The following is a 20,723-nucleotide window of genomic DNA, read 5'->3' as shown; positions in this document are numbered from 1 at the left end:
TTGTTAAAAAAAATGACTTTGAGTCGCCACTTATTTTTGTTTTATTTTTAAATGATGAACAAAATAAGAAATAAAACTCTGTGACTCGTTATTTGGAAAATGTGGTCAGTGAAAAACCAAATCGGGTTCAGGGGTCAGGTTACTTATTAGGAAGGTACGGTAAAGACTGTAGCACCCCTTTAAGTTCCTAAATAACGGGTCTCTACTAATAAAATGAAGCAATCATGACAATTGGTAAGGAAATCGAATGGGTACCAAAATGATCACACACTGAAAGTTAAAACATGCATGGAGAATGGTCAGAGTGAGAGCAATGTCAAGTGACGTCATAGACAAGGAGTGCACCAACAACATCTCGGTAGTATGCACTGGTGATTGCGTAGCATCTTTCGCTTCAGAGAAAGCATGGGTTTGGCTACTGAGTCGTTTCAACACCTTAGTGGCTCTGATGAGGCGATCTCCACTTTCTCCAACAGAAATGCTGAGAACGAGCTTCTAGACCTTAACGTTTCTCACTAGATTTGAGGGTTTCTTCTCTGAAGCCATTGAAAAGCTATGTTGTGTAAATGCAGCCGATTGAATAGGTGCGCGTAGCACCTGCATGTCACCAATATCAATGCCCTTACTCCTCTGAACAGTTCACACAACGCATTGAGTCTTCTTTGTAAATCTGGCCTAGCAATTTTACTGCTAAAAATTTCCATGAGATTTTATGCTGCCAGGGTTCATTGCAGTAATTCGCTTTTTCACTTTAATGGGGCACTGATTTGGAGATTTCGTTATGAAGCGGGAATGCAGGTTAACTCCAAGTTGCTCTTGGTGTCACACTTTGAGCCCCTAAAACGCAAACTCATCCACTTGCTTTAGCACTGCTAACGCTTCTGCCAGTGCAGTTCGTACTTAGCTTTGCTTTTCATATTAAAAACGAACTTCATGCACACCCACCATGACTTCTCTAGCTCACAACCAAGCCAGCGTTGTGGAGGTTTTTCATCACTCTACCCATTTGATTCATTTCCATTGGTAATGCTTGAGTTTTCACGCGCTGAAGGCTTGTGAGCTCTTAGCAACCCTTTTAACCTTTTGGTGGCCATAACAGCTAAACCTGTGTGCGTGCGAGCCCAGTATGGAATAGCTGATTGGAAAACTATGTGGGAATTACATTGTCTATTCTCACTAGGGCATGCAGAAGCCACCAAATATTGAAGGCACCAGGATAGGAAATAAGCATGCACGAGCTACACATGCATGAGAAGGAAAAAGAAGAAATTCAAGTGTAGGAAGTAGTGAGAATAATGGGTTTGGAGGTGGGACCAACAGGAAATATGGTAAGATTAAGTGGGTTTATAGGGTTGGGTGTTGAGTGAAATTATGGGTAGTAAGAGAAATGGGTATGAGGGGTTCGATGGGTGTGAATTTGGGACTTTCTATGTCTTCAACACCGACAGTTATATGAGTGATCTTTGCGGCTAAGAATATGGATGAATACTATTCTCCTGCCAAGTGTCTGCATTATATTGGAATTGGGAAAATAAAAGTAAGTCTGGATTCAAAATCCCAATTATGAGTTCAACCCCAGTGTTAGCAAAGGCCTTAAGAGCATGAATATTAGAGTCATAACTCCCCAAATATTTGATCTCGTGAAGCTTAACCAGCTGTGCTACTTTATCTAGTGTGAGGCGGTCATATGCATTTTTCCCATAGCTAACCTCAATCGTGTTTCCCCTGCACAGACCCCAAAGCGTGAGAAGCAGTGAAGTGGCAGAAATGAGCCTAAGCACCCCTTGTCATTTCTCTATCACGGTGTCTTCTCCTTCTCCCATTTGCAGAAACCAACTGTATTGCGTCTGGATGTGGTCCAAACACAACTAAAGGCAATCCATTCAGTAGCCTTGTTAAGGTCGATGTCCTCAAATACAAGAATGAGACTCTTTTTGCCAAACTCCAATGAAAACAGGTTTCATCGACTGAGCTTCAGCTTCCATGATCTTACTCCATAACAGCGTTTCCAACAAATAAAATCTTGCCAACAAATGGGTGAGACACCAATGGAGCACCAGCTTCAGAGCCTAGGCCAGTCAGGATATCAAAGACACCAGGTGGCAGACCCGTCCTTGTACACACATCAACCAGCTCTGAATGAATCACAAAAGCCAACTCAGATGGCTTTAGTATTGCTATGCGACAAATAGCTAGGATAGGAGTCACTTTTCATGTAGCCATTATCTTGTGAATCTATAGAGAATGACTGGGTAAATTTCCTTCTCACGTTGTCATTTTCAGTCAAACAACCGGTAACCAAAACAATCACCCCATCCTTGTAGGAAAACTTGAGCATCTACAATCAATATCTTAGCCCTGTAGCCCTTGTAGTTCCTTATTCCCTCAAGTAGGGATGGGAAATTTGATACAGACCACAACCAAGTACCAGGAACAGAGCATAAATAATAGGAACCAAATGAACTCATACAAGCCACATTTCATGTATCAATCAATGAGCTCCAATGTAGGAGTGGGCCAAAATAGATTTCAAATAGGTTTAAAAGGGAAATTAAAACGTGAATGCCAAGAATAGAGTCAAGAAAACAGGTTAGAAATCAAGCATAAAGTGAGGGCAAACAAGCTCAAATTCTACAAAAACATAATAAAGTCCCCAATGCTCACATCTAATCATCAAGGTAAAAATCTTATTAATACCGGAAAACATAACAAAATGGTATGAAAACAAAGGGATTTAGCTTATAGAAACCATACTTGTGCTATTTCTCTCTCAACTCATTTTCTTCTCCTCTCCAAAAGAAAATACTCTTCCCGCTATCTCTGCCCTTCAAAAATCTCCAACTTACTCCCCACTCATTCCTTTTCTTCCTAACTCTCTCTCAAGCTTCTCTAACTCATTCTCTGGTTATCTAATCATCCGCTCTTACTCCCTCTGATTTTTTTCTTCTTTCAAAGCTATCTTCATCTCCAACAGCCTACAACGCCCAATATCCCATTTCCTATGGTTTTCTTGCCCTCTAAGCTACTGAACCTCCCAAACAACAACCCAGAAAAATATCTCCTCCTTCCAACCAGCTTGCTCCCCAAGCAACTCAAAATATCTCTCCCCTATAGGCAATATAATACACTCCCCTTATTAACGGCCTACCATCTTTTTCATTTCTTTCAAACCACCCCTAGCATATTTCCATGCACGTGTCCATCCCTCATTTGTTTCTTTCACCCACTACATGATTCCATAGCAACCTCTCTTGAGGCAGCACATGGCTACCCAAAATTGTGACACCTGGCAAAACGAACACTTACAAGAAGATACCCCAAAATGGGGGTCTACACCTTATCTTCATAAATACTAAAAAATTATCTTTTTTTTTTAATTAAAAATAGTTTTTAAAAATAAGCATCAAACCCAAATATACTTAAAAACGACTTCTCAAATATCCTTATTTTCATAAAATACTAAAAAATTATCTTTTTTTTTCAAATTAAAAAATAGTTTTAAAAAATAAGTATCAAACTCAAATATATTTAAAAATGACTTGTCAACTATTTTATTTTTATAAAATATTAAAAAATTATATTTAATTTTTTTTAAAAAAAAATAAGCATCAGACCATAATAATCTTAAAAACTATTTTAAAAAAATGAAATATTAAAAAAATTATTACCTTATATTTTAAAATTTTTATAAATATAAGATAAATCTATTTTCTTTATCAAAAGTTTCACTTTTATATAAAAGTTTATAATTTTTTAAAAATAAAATAAAAATAAAGTGTATCCCAACCAACATTAAATTATATCTATTATTGCTTCATAACAGTTCGTACAAATTCCAAGCTTCATGTGATCACTAATTATTTAGCAAATTTTCCCTAGTATTTCTAAAGAAAATGAGAGAAATTAAATTTGGTATACACGCATACATGAACTTTCACCTCTTAAAAGTATATCATAAATAAATTTTTTCTTACTACAATATAGAAAAATATTTAGACCCATTGAACACATATGAGTAATTTTATCAAAAGAGTTTATCACTTAAAGAAAGCAAATTTAATATGAATGTCCGGACAATATTACTTGTTGGGCTAGGTTAGGAACATACCTAATGAGCCCCAAAAGTTCTTTGAGTCTACCGTTGGGACTTTTGTTTCAGCCACGTTTTGGGCCCATAAGTAGGCTTTCAACAGTGTATGCTTTTCAACTTTGACGACCCAAAGGAAAAAGCCCATAAAAGGATGGTTGGTGACTTGGTGGATACTTTCCAAAGGAGGGAACAATAACAATGGATATATTTACTAGACTTTGCATGGAAAAGAAGAAAATAAATAAATGAAATTGAAAGTATTTTATTAAAACGTTTACAAAACTATTTAAAAATGAAATGAGATTTCTCGAGGCTAAAGAATGAGTTAGAGTGCAAAATTGATAGAGAAAAAAATCCATCATTGTTTTCTTCCTTTGCAATGCTACTAATTGATTTATTAGTCAACTCATTTGTGTTTTCTCTTGGTAAAATCTTAAACTTTCTCGTGTTTTTAGTATAAATGCTTAATTTTAATTTCAATATATTGATGTATTTCATTGAATACTTTAACTTCTTATGATAGAATCTTGGAGTCTATTTATTTTTATTTAAAAAAAAAACTATTTTAAAAAATTTACAATATTGTTTGATAATTATTTTTTTGAAAGCAGAACTAATCCAACCTCAAAGTACTCTCAAGTGAGGGGTGAATTAGGTGAAGATTAAATAAAACATTGTTATATTAGCAATGAATAGAATATTGATGAATGAATGCTAATAGAAATAATATAAGGAGAAGAAAGAGAGAAAGAGAGAATGTAAACAACATTTATAATTGTTCACAATGCTTATACTTACTCCGTCTAGCGTTTTCCCGAGCTTTGAGGTATTTTTCCACTATCCCAAGCTTTCTCAATCAAAGCTTTTAAATGTCTCTTGTACTTGGGTCCCTAAGTTTTAATGAACTTTTACATCAATTAAGAAATATTCTTCAACTCCTTACATGTTGATTTTCTCAAGTACAAGAGTAATGAATAAAGAAAATTCTCTCAAAAAAATAAATATTCAAAGATATAGAGGTTCATGTGTAAATACTCTTTAACAGGGATGGACGAGTTTGGGTATAAAGCATTTGTTTGAATTTAAAAAGATTGAATTAGAAATAAATATGATTTTTAGGTTATTATTCCTCTTTAAATGCGTGAAATGTCAAGTTTAAAATGGTTTTAAAGTCAAAATAGTTGTTAGAAACAAACCTTCCAAAACTAAACATCTACATATTAGCTGTTGGAGCATTTAATGAGTTATAAAGAGCTATTAGAGGATAAAAGACAGATATAGGTGACCAAGTGGTCATCCCCATTTTAAATGATTGTCCAGGTGGATGTCCACATGACTTCTAGGAGCCAAAATCATTTAACAAACAAGTGGTCATCCAGGTAGATGTCCACTTAACTTTTAATAACTAAAATCCTTAAAAACAAAGCACTTCAATGTCCACTGATACTCTTGCATGAATGAAAAGATTATTTTGAGGGATTTTGAGCTAGAACTGATTTGTAATAAACTTCTTTAAAGCTTGATCAACATTTTAAGAACATTTTCAAAGTTAAAGGTGTCTTGGTTATATTGAAAATCAATTTTATAGAAACTTAAGTATTTTCATAAAAATAAAAAAAAAAAAAAACCTTAACTTCAATGGTGCTCTTATGCTAGGTAGCTAAAAACATCCTCCGATAGTCCTCATGTAGAGCACAAAGACTTGAAATACAAATAAAAGATACCAAAACAAAGAATTTGCTAAGATCTTAGAAAATGTATGAACTTTTTTTGTCTTCTTCTTAAATCTTATTATAGACCCCTATTTTTGGACCGATAAACATTTGTTTTTATTACTATTTTTTTGTTTATTTTATTTTTAATATTTTTTTCTTTTTCTCTCACCACTTTTTGTCACCTGGAAGTTGTCTTTTTGCATGATAGTGGAGACCTTCTCCGTAGAGAGGAGTGGCGACCAAAAAGTAGAAGCGCGGTTCTGCAGAAAGGATACCTTTTTGAGTTAGTTAGGAGGAGAGAACAAGGACCATGAGGAGAGAGACACGTGAAAAAGTTTTTGGCAGGCCATTTCTTTAGAGAGATTGAGGTGAGGTACAAAATGAGGGATCAATGAGTATTCTGTAGAGGGCTTTTTTTTTTTTTTTTTTTTTTTGCTGGGTTTGGGGAAAAGTAGTAAGAATTTTGATTTTTTTGGAGGGTGAGAAAAAAACAGAGGATTTGATGCATTTTTTTTTTTATATATAGAAAGCTATGATGGAGTCTTAGAGAAGTGAAAACTAGAGCAGGAGATGTTAGTTTGAGAGAAAAGGAAAAGTTGTGGGTTATAGAGGTTGGTAAGAGAGCTATGAATAGAGGAGAGAGGACATGGATTTTAAGAGAGCAAACAAGAGATTTAGAGGAAGCTAGGTGATATACGTTTGAGAAGAAGAAACTAAGGAAGATCTTATTGATGCGTGGGAAAGAAAATAGAGCTTGAAGCCAAACAATTTCCAAGTATGACTGTGAACTTCTTCTGTCTCGTTTTCACACTATATTACTCTCATGTTTAGTTGCTTTTCTGAGCATTAATTTATGGATTAGTCTGGACATCAAGGGCCATTTGTTTGTTTGGTTGGATTTGATTGTTTACATGCATGTTCTCTTGTAAATATATGATGCATTGATCTTTCCCTGAGCTTGATGTATAAAAATCATACTCTTGTTTCCTATGGATACTACTTTCTCCTAGCTCCTTATCAATCCATGAAATAAAGCTAAGATTCACTGGTGTTTGGTTTACCCATGTTTTTCCTTTACTTGTATTCCTCTATTTCAAGTATCTTTGGGTGAGGATATAATAACTATGGCCAGGCAACCTTTGAGAAGTTTACATGTTCTTGGTATCCATTACTATTTAGTTCGCATGTTAAAGAAGCATTGCATTATATCAACATGAGATGGCAAGATACTTCTAGCTTTGGGGCGATATCTTTGTATTCTTGTTGAGTACCAGAGCTAGGAATGGGAATCTGGTCACTAACAAGAATAGTGAGCATTTTGGGTTGAATGAGGGTCCTTCAAGAATCTACATATGATGGTCATTTGATTTAGGAGTTGGGGAACGAAGCTGATGATATAAGTGTCATATTAGTTGCAAAATTGAAGAGAAGACTGGGACGTGGCCTTTATAAGGGTTTTAGACAACAAGTGTGCTTTAATAGCATGAGAATTTCTGGGTCTCTTTCATCTTTTGCTGTTTATTTGCTAACTCGAAGACCCATTCTTGGTTTTACTAAGGGTTTGTGGTGGCTAAGTATTGTGAGCTTAAGGTGACTCATGTTCATGTGCAAAGCTATCTTATATGTGTTTTGTTGGTAGAATGTTAAAATCGTTGAGAGGGACAGTCCATGTTGAGTCACATTGTTTAGAAAAGATAAATGATTTTGGAGGAATCAATCCCATGAAGCAGTTGCCCCTAACAGAGATCTGAGCATTTTACATGAATGTAGAGTGGTGTTATTTGAAGGAGTCTAGGGCTTTGAGCATCGTACAATTGAAGAATGGTTTCAACAGGGCCACCACAGACTTTAAAGAGATTGGATTCCTCATTAACAAGGGAAGAAGTTTATTACTCCTCCGGGTACTGGAAATGAAGTTGGTCGTTCCTATGCCTACATGTCCTATAAAGGGAAGATCATATTGCTGTACTGTAGAATTCATCCTGCATATACAAGCACAATTGCTTTGCCATACTTTGATAAGATTGATCCTTCAACCATGGATGTCCTTTTGGTGATACACTCTCACTTGGGTCATGCTGCATATTTTCCATATTGCCTAGGAGAAGGCGTTTTTGTGCATTCAGACAGCAACTTGAAAACTTAGTCCCTAAAACAACACATGCAGTTGTAATAAATCAAGTTTCTTTCCACCCAAGCCTTGGTGCATGCGACCTCTTCGGCATGGCCACTCAAAGTCTCCACACAACTCATCTAAAATCCTTCCTTCATCAAATTTGAACCCTAAGCCAAACGACTTCATGTTCGAAACCTTATAACCAACTCACCACCATTAGCTTACCCCACATCACCTTACCCATATCTCTCCTCTATACCCACTGTCTTCAACCCATTCACCAAACTCATACCATACCCATCATTACACCCACTACTTATATCCTCATCCTACAAATCACCATTTCCCAACCTACATACCCACTAAGCTCATCACCATACCTTTAGCTTATCCCACATCTACATGTCCACCACCTTCAACTTATTCTCTTCTTCATATTCACCACTTTCCCATCCTCCACTACTCATTTCCTATCCATTTCCCATGAGCTTCCTTTCTACCCATTCCCTACATGCATGTAGTTTTTGCATTGCACAACCATCCTTGTTGAACTCCATACATCCATCCACCTACACCCAACTCTATACCAAATCTCTTTGTCGCCTTCCCCATCTCCATGCCTACATGGCATGCATGACATTTTCCAACATGGACATAAGTTAATAGAGGACTGGTTCCCAAATTGAATGAAACTAATAGAGCTTCCATTAAGAAGAACATTGTGAGAAATATTTGTCGAACATATAAAGGAGGTGCTTGAATGTGCAGGTTGTTGCATTTGTCATTAAATTGTCTCCTGGTAACATGGAGCTTGTTGAGGTTGTTCCCAGGCTGGATAAGCTTAAATTTCTTCTCTTGGAGAATCATTTTACATCTGAGGAGGTCTCAAAGAAAGAGGAATTGGAATGTGAGAAAATAAAGGCTAATCTTAAATGAGAAAAACACCCAAGAGGGGGGTGAATTAGGTTTTTAAAAAATAGCTCAAATACAACTTAAGGCTAGGATGAATCACAAAGGTGCACTAAAGGATATGCAAATGAATATTTAATGCACTAAGAAATGAATGAGAGCTTTTAAGGCAAGAACAAGTGGGTAGACAAATAAATGCAGGTGTTCTCTTACACATAAATGAAGTGGAGCTCTCTATTTATAGGTTTCTAACATCGGGAGCAAAGAAAATCAAAAAGCAGTCTCAATCGGTCGAGCTGGGGGTCGACCGATTCACTAGTCGTTGGAGTATTTAATGTTTGGCTGGTAACTGTTACCTTCGACTTGAGGTCAACTGGGAATGTAAATCCCTCGATCAGGAAGGAAAGACTAATGGAAGAGAAAGAGAGAGAGAGAGAGAGAGAGAGAGAGAGAGAGAGAGAGAGAGAGAAAGAGAGAGAGAGAAAAAAAATAGTATTTTTTTACTCCTCTCGACCGGACCTCGATTGGGAAAAGGGAACTAGTTGATCAGTACCTTGGCCGGTTGAGCCAGTTGGCCAGTGCCTCGATTGGTTCACTATTTTTGGCTCGAAAACCTATCTTTTTTATGTTATTTTCTCTTCTAACACTTAGGCAAGGTCTTTAGGTAAATTAATATACCAATTTTGAAGTGATTTGTCTAAGGTTCATTTGATAAAACTCGGGTTTTGATGAAACTATAACTTTAAAGAATAAACCGAGTTTTTCAAAGATACATGAAATGATATGTAAAACCTAAGTGCACTCATACATTCATCTTACATATGTTTCCTATAATTAATGGTCTTCCAAAAGTCTTAATCTTACATCCATTAGGCCATTTGATGAAATTCCAAATTAATAACTGAAATTCTTTATAATTCAAATCAATTAGTAACTAAATCATGGTTTGTTATCATCAAAACCCAATTAGAAGAACCCTTCGGCTAATAGAAGGGATAAAAGATTTTTTTTTTTTGTTTAAATGGAATGATCTTATAGATAGGGTTCAAGCCAATGATGACGAATTGAGGTCTGGATTATAAGCTCTTTTAGCGCTCTTTCATTAGTAGAGATTGATGGGTATTGGAGAATTGTGAATGAGAAGTACTTGGATACTATTCTGAATATGCTTCTGCACAACTTAGTGTTGAATGATTAGTCATTAGATGCACTTGGTGAAGATGAAGTTGGGGTGTTCTGGAATCATAAGGCTTTCCAAGCATTGGGTTAAGGAATCTATCAAGGCCTGTGCTAAATTAGCTTAATTATGGACCTGTTTGAGTGTACGTGGCCATGTTCTGAAACATGGATTGGAGTCAGTTGCAGCTAAAAGTGGAGGTGGGCATGTAGAGCTGAAACTGGAGTCAAGTCATTGAAAGATGCCTTCGTGGAAATTAGACGTTGGGAGGGATCTTGGAATACTTTAATACAAATAGTACTAAGTCAACTCACCACTAGCAATGCAATCTCGTTACACCCCGGACCCTATTCTTACATGGCATGCATGGCCACCTTTAGGTGGGTCAGTTTTCTAAAATCCATGTCATCCTCTTAATTCTTCATTCTTGATGTCAAAATTAGATTTTCAAAATCCCAATTTTTCAAATAATTTTAATTCCACTTCGGTTTTCAAATAATTTTAAGTCTCCAATTTTTCTTCCTTTATTAGGGTCTTAGGTCACTAAAAATCCACTTTTAATAAACATTTGCTATCATTTTCTCTCTGGCATGCACTTTCACAAATTTTCTTTAATCTTCAAATAATTTTCTATTTGCACGTTTTTAATAAGCATGAGTGCAATTTTCATAATTCCAAAACAATGGAATTTTATGGGTTTAATTCATGCAAAATCAATTGGACTTTGGTGGGGCCCCTACATATGAGTTCTCATTTGATTATCAAATTACTATGCTTAATGAACATTTGTTTGATCTTTGCCCTACACTTTGATATATATATGTGATTATTTTATACTTGAGTTAATCTTGTTGCCATGATGCCACATTATTATTTGTTGCTAAGGTATGCTCCCACTCTCACTTTGTTTATTTTTTTTTTTAGAAGTCGCACTTAGGGTTTTCTTTCTTATTCTATTTTCTCTTTAAAAAATAAAACAAAAATAAGTGACGACTCCAAGTATTTTCTAAAAATAAAATTTCTTCATAAATAAAAATCGAATCATGCCATCGAGTGGGAAAGCATAGTGCAAAATACGGGGTCCACACTTACATTTTGCTTCTTACATAAAATTTGTGAAATATAAAAAGATAAAACTCTTCTATCCAGTGCAATTAAACAATAAGCACATTAGTATCATTTAACCTTTACTTTGTTATTATCAAAATCAATATTATCAAATCCTTAGGCTAACAATTTTGTAAAAATAATTTTTAAATAAAGTGAAATAAAAAATAATTTTTAAAAAAGAAATAATTTTTTTTTTATCTACTTGAAAAAAAAAATCAAATAAAATAAAATATTATTATTTTTTCTTTCATTCTTTCTCCACCAATTATTACAAAACAATCTTCAAATATGATCTCTTTAAATTATATGTATTTTTAAAATTTTATTTAAATTCTCTAATTTTTTTTTTCATTAGATAAATAATTGCAAATCAAACAATAATTGATATATTGGATTTACTAATTTTTAAAAATTATAATTATTTTTTATTTTCAAACAAATTAAGAATCAATTATGCCTCAACAAGATTTTAATATCCTTATATTTAAATATATATACGCACTAAAATAGTATCATTTCTTCATAAAAATATAATTTAATATTAGTATTCCTATTACACTAAAAATAATTTATCTTCTTTTTAATATTAATTGAATTAATTTGTATTAATATTAAATAAATTAAATTTACAATTATTTTAGAAAATAAAATTATAATTTTTTTAAGAACCACTAAAATTAATCTATCCAAATAATATATATTTTTAAAAATAGCTTATCAAACATCCTTAAAATTAAGGTGGTTTAGAAACATTTTCAAAAATAGTTCTCAAATTACTACTACAAAAATAATTTATGATGTCACTTTTAAAATAATGACACCATATGACTTAAAATCCACAAAAGTGACACATCAAATAAAAATTTTTAATTAGGATCGATGATATTACTTTTAGGTTTATAGTGTCAGTTTTTGAAAAGTGACATCATATAAAATACATTTTTTTTAAAATATTATAATTTAATGGGCCCACTTTGAGAATAATGATAGTATATAAAAAAAAGTCATTGTTTCCACATTCCCACAATCCAAAAAAATCTCATTCCATAACCTTAATCAAAATTTTCTTCTACCTCTTCTCATACTTATAGTTAACACACAACTACTCTTCTCTGTTTCGTGGACTCTCAGGTAACCCAAAATCTCTTAAATCTATCATTTTCATTTTTTTTATTAATGTCAAAATCTTTATTAGCACAATTGATTTGTATTAATTGATTTGGTATATCTGTAATATGAATTGTGTAAATAATGTTTTTTTTTTAAGTAAAAACAAGGTTTAACACTCCACCGTATCTTTTGTTTCATTGTTAAACCTATAAACCCCAAAATGAATAAAAATAAGAAATATAAATGATTTTTTAATATCTTTCATACTCAGAATGAGAGATAAACATTTTACAACATGAAATTTTCTTTGGATCTTGCAAGAAATTTCGTTTGATGGGACTTTCTATTTGTTTTCAAGGAATATTATAGTATATTGTGATGAGGATATTGATTGGTAATTTTTTAAAAATAAAGTTTTAGAAAATTATTCTCAATATTGTCATCTCCCATAAAAGGAAAAATGGAATAGTTTCCATATCATGCTGGTGTCGGTTTGGAATGTTGGAATTAATAACGAGAAATTAATTTTATTTTTTATTTATTAATGTAAATGAATTGTTTTTTCAAAATTTAAATAGGAATGAAAATTTTTATAATTATAAAAATGATCAAATCTTATATTTTGATTTTTTTTTTCTATTCTTTTACATGGTATCATGATTAATATCTCATCTTGTTCTATTCATATTTTTTATGTTCTTAAAATATGTTTTTTGCTTTTTGTTTTTACCTTTTTTTCTTATTGTTTTTATGTGTTGACTAAAATTTAGAGTAATTTGAGATTGATCATGAAATTTTCCTTTCAAGGTTAGAAAATTTCTATAAAATTCTTTTATTACATAATTTTTTCAATTCCTTCCATAAAACTTTCTTCTTTTTTTTTTTTTGAAGAAGATGTTTGATAATTTTCTTTTGATTTTCTATGAAATTTCCTTTTATTGGACTGTTTGTTTATTTTCTAAGAATATTATAGTATGTTGTGATGAGGATATTGGTTGGTGATATTTGGAAAATAATTTTTGAGAAAATTATTCTCAATATTGTCATCTCTTGCAAAAGGATTCTAAAAATATGTTTTATTTTTGTCTTCTTTTCTTATTGTTTTTACATGCATCGACCAAACTTTGGAGTAATTTGAGATTGATGACAAAATTTTCCTTTCGAAGGTTAGGAAATTTCTATAAAATCCTTTAATTACAAAAAATTTTCCAATTTTTTTCCATAAAACTCTTCCTTTTCTTCATTTTTCTTTTTTCATGTTTGATAATTTATTGATCTAAAGAATATTAAAAGTAAAAAAAAAATTAAAATATTGAATATTTTTTCCTTTGATGTTTTTATTTTATTATTATTTTTATTTTAACATATTTTTCATATCCAAATTTTTATTAATTATTTTACTTAGAAAAAAAAATATATCAATTGGAGTTATGACCGAAAAGTCAATAATTTTCATGAAAGGTTCTTTAATTCTTTCTCATAATAATTTTTCTCTTAACATTTCTTAATAATGAATTAGGTTTTTTGTCTTGTATATATATACAATTTTCATGCTTGTTATAATATCATGTCCTATCATATTAGTAGTTGAAAACATTTTTATATTTTGTTACTAAAATTTTATTTTATATAATTGAAATGAAATTTAATGGAAATCATTATTTCACAAAATGAACATAAAAAAAAAAAATATTGAAATTAAGAAAATCCTTCCAAGAAATAAAAAAATATAAAAAGAATTAGATGTTAAAAATTATTTTTAAAAGCATAATGAATTATAAAAAATAAAATTAAAAAGTGTAGATTTTAAGTGGAAGGTTACTATTTTCTAATATTTTAGATTTATATTTTGATTTTGTAGTTTTGATTTATTTTTTATTTTCTTGAATTGTTTTTATTTGAGTTCTGTTGGCAGATCGGAGGGTTGGCCGTGTCTATCAACTCCTCTTATGTTCGTAGTGGGCGCTTGGGTGAATGCATTATAAGGTTAGGATATGCGCCTTTCCTACAAGCAATTGATTTTAGGAGAGTTGGTAGCACCTGAGGTCCTATAAGTGGTATCAAAGCCGAGGTCACAGGTTCGAACCCCAGGGGTATCGTTGGGGGGAGATTGTTGGCAGATCGGAGGGTTGGCTACGTCCATCAACTCCCCTTGTGTTCGCCGTAGACGCTTGGGTGAATGGATTACTTTTGTATTATAACTAATCATGAATCATGTTGATGTATCGTGATCATGTATAGTGAGTCCCTTAGTTGTTATATAAATTTTTCATTGGTATTGTATAACATTACTTATTATTTACGAACTATTTTTATATCAAAATAAGAAAAAGAAAAAAAGAAAACATTAGTACTTAAATTTGTTTATTTTTTATAACATCACATTTTTATTTTCAATAAGAACTCTAATACTCATTAAACTATAAAATGCAGGTACACACTCTTCCCAGGACATTATGAAGAATAAAAAGAAAGGAGAAAGAGGCAACAAGATTTGGGTTTTTAGATGTGACTCTTATACCATACATTATACGACATAAATGTTACTTTATTTGGAATTGAGAATTTTGGATTTTTGGATGCAACTCTTGTGTCATTTTATGGTTAGCCGGTTTTATGCATATGGAATGCAGGTATACATGAATGTTGGGATGCTTAACATTTCTAAATCATGTTTTAATGTGTATTCACTTTTCTTTAATAGTTTTGGTGGGTTTGATGTGCTATCATTTTGTGAATGTTTAATACACATTATTAGTGGATGATGTAATGTACTACAGGTTAATCCATAAGCATTATGAAAATGTAAGTTAAATGTAATATGATTATTATATTTATGGACAAAATTTACACACATTGATCTTATTTATTAATAAGCATTACAAAAATCTAGAGGCTAATCAACAAAAAACATCGTCTATAATCATTTATAATGATGTGACACCATAACTCAAAGGTGATGCATTTAATGTGACATCATAACTCAAAGGTGATGCATTTAATATGACACCTTATATATCTCACACAACTCTATATCAAATTAAGCATCACTAAAAATATATGGTGTCATTTTTGAATGTGTCACTATATCTGCTTTGGTGTCGCTTCTAAATACGTCACCAATTGGTACCTTCTATGGTGTCGGTGGATATGGTGACGTTATGTTGTAGCGACACCCTATGTTTAGGGTGACTCATTGTAAATGTCACCCTATATTTTTTAGAATGGTTTTTAGAAACAAGCCTATGTTTTTCCACAATAAAAAATTGTTTGGAAACTTAAAATATTTCCAACCTATTTTTTATGTTTCCAAATATTTCTTAAAAGATAATTTTTATTTGTATTATTTTATTTCTAATCATTTTTTATATTTGTATAATTATTGTTTAAAATAGTTTACAAAGGAAATTAAAAAATAATTAAATATATTCTCAAAAAACACAATATTTTTTATACAAAAATTACTAAATATGTTTTGAGCATGAAAACAATTTTTTATTTTTAAGAGTAGAAAATTATTTTTAAAAATAATTTCTAAACAAACTCTTTTTTTTTTTTGGTCAAAAACTTGTGAATACGTGGCTACTAAATTAAATAAATAAATGAGACTATAGATTCGAATGAACCCTACCCCATGTGGTGTGATTAAAATACTAAAGTTGTCACAAGCGTAAACTTAAAGTCTTGTAGTAGCCCAATGAAATTAAAGAAAAAGAGAGTGGAGATTTGGTGAAACCACAGGGAGCTATGCCATGGTGGTGGAGCCTTGGAGTAACCCATGATCTACGTACATTAATACTAGTAGAATTGGTGGCCCCATGTTTTTGTTCTCACACGTGCTTGCTATCCAAATCATGCAAAGTATGTACACATAAAATTCTTTTGGGTGTTTGGATCACTAGAAAAAGAGAGAAAAAGGTGTGCACTTTTTGTGGGTCAACGGGCATTTGCTTTATATTCAAGTATGGTGTGTAGGACGAAATGGGGCAGCCCCCTCACTCTGTTCATGCATAAATACCTAAACAATAGAAGTTGACCAAATCACTTTACCAACTTGTAAGCAAAGACCATGGCTGAGTTCAGTGGAACAAGCCTGAACTAATATTAGGCTTCTCTCCACTGCCGATTGTTTTTTTTCTTTTTTTTTTTTAATGAAAATTCAACTGAGAAGAATGAAAAGACCATCAACTCCTTCATCCCATGAAAACATTGAAAAGGCCATCACTCAAAATTCCAAAACTCAAAACTAGGATAGTTTTCATAATTACAATACCCTATGTTTGGTTAAGGGGAGAGAGAAAACGTGAAAGAAAAAAAATTAAACAAAATAGATTAAAATTTAATATATTATATTTATTTGTTTTTTTTTAAATTTATTTCTCTCATTTTATTTATTTTATATAAATATTAAATATTTTAAAAATATATAAAATTTTAACTAATTTTAATTATTTTTTATTTTTATTTTTCATGATAAAATCTAACATCAAAAAATTATTTGTTTAGTATTTTTTGAAAATCAAATATAGTAGTAAAATTTTATTTTATTTTATTTTAAAAATTACCTAAGGTTTTAGCCCCGTGGATAATTCAACATGCTCATCAAACTTTAACTCCTAGGTGGGAATCATTATACAACATTGCTTCAAACTATTTTAGCAACTCTTTTTGAGTTCAATTTTGGTATCAACTCGTGGGTTAACTCAGCCATGTGTTCTTTCAAACAAAGGCCATAGTGGTACATTGCTTCATTCCGTGCCTTGAAGTGCGAAAGTCAAAAAGGTAAGCCCAATTCCCAACTATTGCGTTACACCAAAGAAATAATTTGAATATTATTTTAAAAAAACTATATATTATATCATTATATGACTACATATTAATATATTATATACTCAAGCCCAATTCATAAACCGTTTGCTAAAAAGTCTCATGAAGCCATCACTCTTCTTTCATCTCTGGCAGCTTCAATTTTCGGAAGATGACGATGAATCCCAATTTGCAACAGGTGATGATGAAGCCCACCAAGCCTGGACGACGCCGTTTCATCATCTCCTCCTTCTTCTTCATCCTCTTCCTCTGCGCCGTAGCTTCGATTAACGAAGTTCAATTCGGCAATCTCCTGCAGTTCGGCAGCTGCACATTCTTCTCCAACAACTCATCATCTTCCGCTAGTTTTCTTCCCCTGAATTCCACCTCCGACGACATCCGGATCCTCATCGGAATCCTGACCCTCCCCGACCAGTACCATCGCCGGCACTTCCTCCGCATGATCTACGGCACCCAGTCGCCGGCCGGAGCAAAGGTCGACATCAAGTTCGTGTTCTGCAACCTCACGAAGGAAGACCAGAAAGTCCTGGTTGCGCTGGAGATAATGCGGTACGACGACATAATCATCCTCAACTGCACGGAGAACATGAATCAGGGCAAGACGTATACGTACTTCTCGAGCTTGCCGGAGATGCTGAATTCCACTGAGGGGCCATCGCCGCCGTACCATTACGTAATGAAGGCGGACGACGACATTTACCTGAGGCTGGACAAACTGGTGGAGTCTCTGAGGCCATTGCCCAGAGAAGATTTGTATTACGGGTACGTGATTCCGTGTGGGAGCATGAATCCATTTCATCACTATATGTCTGGAATGGGGTACCTGGTTTCATGGGACATTGTGGAGTGGGTTAGCGTTTCTGAGATTTCGAGGAACCACTTGGAAGGCTCCGAAGACAGAGTGTTCGGAGATTGGATGCGATGGGGGAAACGAGGGAAGAACAGGCACACGGTGAAGTGGGCGATGTACAATTACCCGGACCGGCCGACGGCTTGTATGCATGAGCTGTGGCCTGACACCATTGGAGTGCACCTTCTGAAGAAGCAGGAGAAGTGGATTGAGACGTTGAAGTATTTCAATGTTACCCAGAACTTGAAGCCATCAAAACTTTATCATATACCTTAGGATGATCTGGGATCGTGTCCATTTTGTTTATTTATTCATTACACTGGTTATGGCGATTCAATCTATATGACAACAGAGGAAGGGGATCAAAAGGTGAGGCTCCCCCACTTGGCGTTTAATGCCCACTGAAATGAAATAATTTTATTGTGTTCTCTTTGTAATAATTTTTTCCATTTCCAATTTGCCAATGTGCAACACGACAATCCAGAGTGACCATATGCCCATTTGGCTTCCATTATCTTATATCTCGGGTGATTGTCATTGCATCGGAATCTCATTTGTAGTTAATTTCAAAAACACATTTCATAGAATAAAACTAGGTTTTTTTAATTAAATTTAATATAAAAATAAGATGATTTTTAAAAACAAATTTAAGATATTTTCATATATTTTTTGTAAATTATTTTAAAAATAATTGAACATACAAAGAATTGATGGAAAACTTTTACATTGCATAATATTTTCACAAAAAAAAAAATATACTGAAAAAACTATTTTTTATTAAAAATTATTTTTAAAAACTATGCTCATAAATTAATTTTTAGAAACTACTTTTATACATGTTATTCAACACAACCAAGTTTGATTTCTTTATACATTTTATTTTATTGAATTATTCCATTGAATTTTCATGTCACCTTGATTTGAAACTAGGGAATTTATCGCTAATTTGTTTTATTCCCAAGTAATATAGACCGGCCAATCTTTTAATGGAAAATGCTAATATTCAAATTATATTATTTTTAAATTTTTAATATTTAATCATTATTCATGTTAACAAGTACCGAACTACATAGCACATAATTAAGAGTGCATGGTTAATATTGCCCTTTTCTATGGTATATTTAAGCTTTATTTGGAATAGATTTAATTTTATGATGTAAACCAATAGTTATTGTTAGGGTAGTATGTTTTCGGTTTGTTTGTTATCAATTTGATTTCTTTTCATTATGGTATTAGAACATTTTTAGATGATGACTTACTCTTTATTGAAGACTTGAAGTTATTGTTCATTCAACCAAATTATTACAAGTCTAAAAAGATTTACTAGAGGCGAGTTAGTATTTGAAAGAATATAGATTATATTAGTTTTAAAAACTTGAGTTAATAACGTTTTAAATTTGAGTTTTGGTAAAATAGGAACTCTCAAGTACTGGCCATAGCTTAACCAAACTTTTCGTGGAGTTTGGCAAGGTGGATATGACTCGGTCGATACTCGATACATGTTTTGCACTAACTTGATTACAAAATCAGTAAAACTTGTTTCGGTTCACCAAAACTATACTGAGTTAACTTGGATCCATGGTTTCAAACCCAAGAAACAATCTTCTTCATTGTCGTTAGATTGAACGACGATGAATGGTAATGCTAGGACTGGCTGAGACATCATTTCAATCTTGACCCTCTTCTTCAATCTTCATTGCTTACTTGTCGATTGCATCGATGTCGTTGAATAGCAAAATTGTCTTCGTTGATGGTTGGCAACGAATTGGGTGGATGAGTAGGTGGGAAGACAATGCTTCTACATTTCTTTTTTTTTGGTTTGGAAGTGGCAATTGATGGTCGGTGACGAGAAGGGTGGGTGGGATGACTAAGGCCTAATATCCTGTTTCATGGTTTGGAATTTAGGAATTGGGAAAGTAGCCATTGGAGTATATTTAGAATATTTTAATTTATGAAATTAATTAAATGTATTGAATTATGATGTATTCCTAATATTTTTTATAGTTGTATTCGTAATATATGACAATTTATTTATAAAATTAATTATATGAGATATTTATAAGGAATTAAAAACATAACAAATTGAAATATGATAAATGTTACAAGTATTAAATATGAACATATGATAATTTTAAAATAGATATGAATATTAATCATTAATAATAAATTAATAAATTTAATTATATAAAATATGAAAATTAAATTTATAATGAAATACCATAAAACATAATAATAGTATTTTAAAATATTTTTAGTATATATATATATAGTTAAATATTTAGTAGTTATTAATTATATTTAATGGTTTAAAATTAAATATTATTGTAACTAAATATGAAATGAAATAAGTTTATTTTATTCATTCTTAAGTTCATTTAATTGTGTTTTAATATTGTAATAATTTTTAAAAATATTTTTTAGTTTTTAATTAGTATATTTTGCACATCGATCATACGAATCATAGATGTTAAGAGCAACATGCCTTAGGACCTTTCGAGTTAATGAATGATATCGTGAAGAACCACATGGAAGGCCTTGAAGACAAAAGTGTTTGGAGATTGGGTTCTATATAGTGTACTTATTATGATTTAATTTGGTATTAATTAGCTTATAATTAAATAATTTGGGTTTTTGGATTGTGATTTGGATATATTAAAAATGTTATTTATTTTTTATCATGATGAATAACACTTTTAAGTGTTTATTTAAGATTTATTTTGTGAATGCCCATGTCCTGCCCTGTTATTAAAAGTCTTTGTTTATTGTTGATAATTTGGCTTCCTTGGGCATACTTCTATCTTGCTTTGATTTTGTTATAC

At 32.2% G+C, this 20,723-nt stretch overlaps 1 protein-coding gene across 1 annotated transcript; it reads left to right on the top strand.

Annotated features, from left to right (window-relative positions):
- The first annotated feature begins 17,153 nt into the window (after positions 1-17,153).
- On the top strand, positions 17,154-18,452 carry LOC117925439. The gene has a single exon (XM_034844445.1). The coding sequence runs from the start codon at positions 17,206-17,208 to the stop codon at positions 18,178-18,180; it is 975 nt and encodes a 324-aa protein (XP_034700336.1). The 5' UTR covers positions 17,154-17,205; the 3' UTR covers positions 18,181-18,452.
- Positions 18,453-20,723: the final 2,271 nt, after the last annotated feature.

The sequence above is a fragment of the Vitis riparia genome, chromosome 11 (assembly GCF_004353265.1).
Source record: "Vitis riparia cultivar Riparia Gloire de Montpellier isolate 1030 chromosome 11, EGFV_Vit.rip_1.0, whole genome shotgun sequence".
NCBI classification, from domain to species: domain Eukaryota; kingdom Viridiplantae; phylum Streptophyta; class Magnoliopsida; order Vitales; family Vitaceae; genus Vitis; species Vitis riparia.
Note: the sequence above shows the minus strand (reverse complement) of the source record. Positions and strands in the feature narration are given on the sequence as shown.

Excerpts from the sequence above, each read along its gene's own strand:
- LOC117925439 (XM_034844445.1), top strand. The coding sequence starts at position 17,206 with ATGACGATGAATCCCAATTTGCAACAGGTGATGATGAAGCCCACCAAG.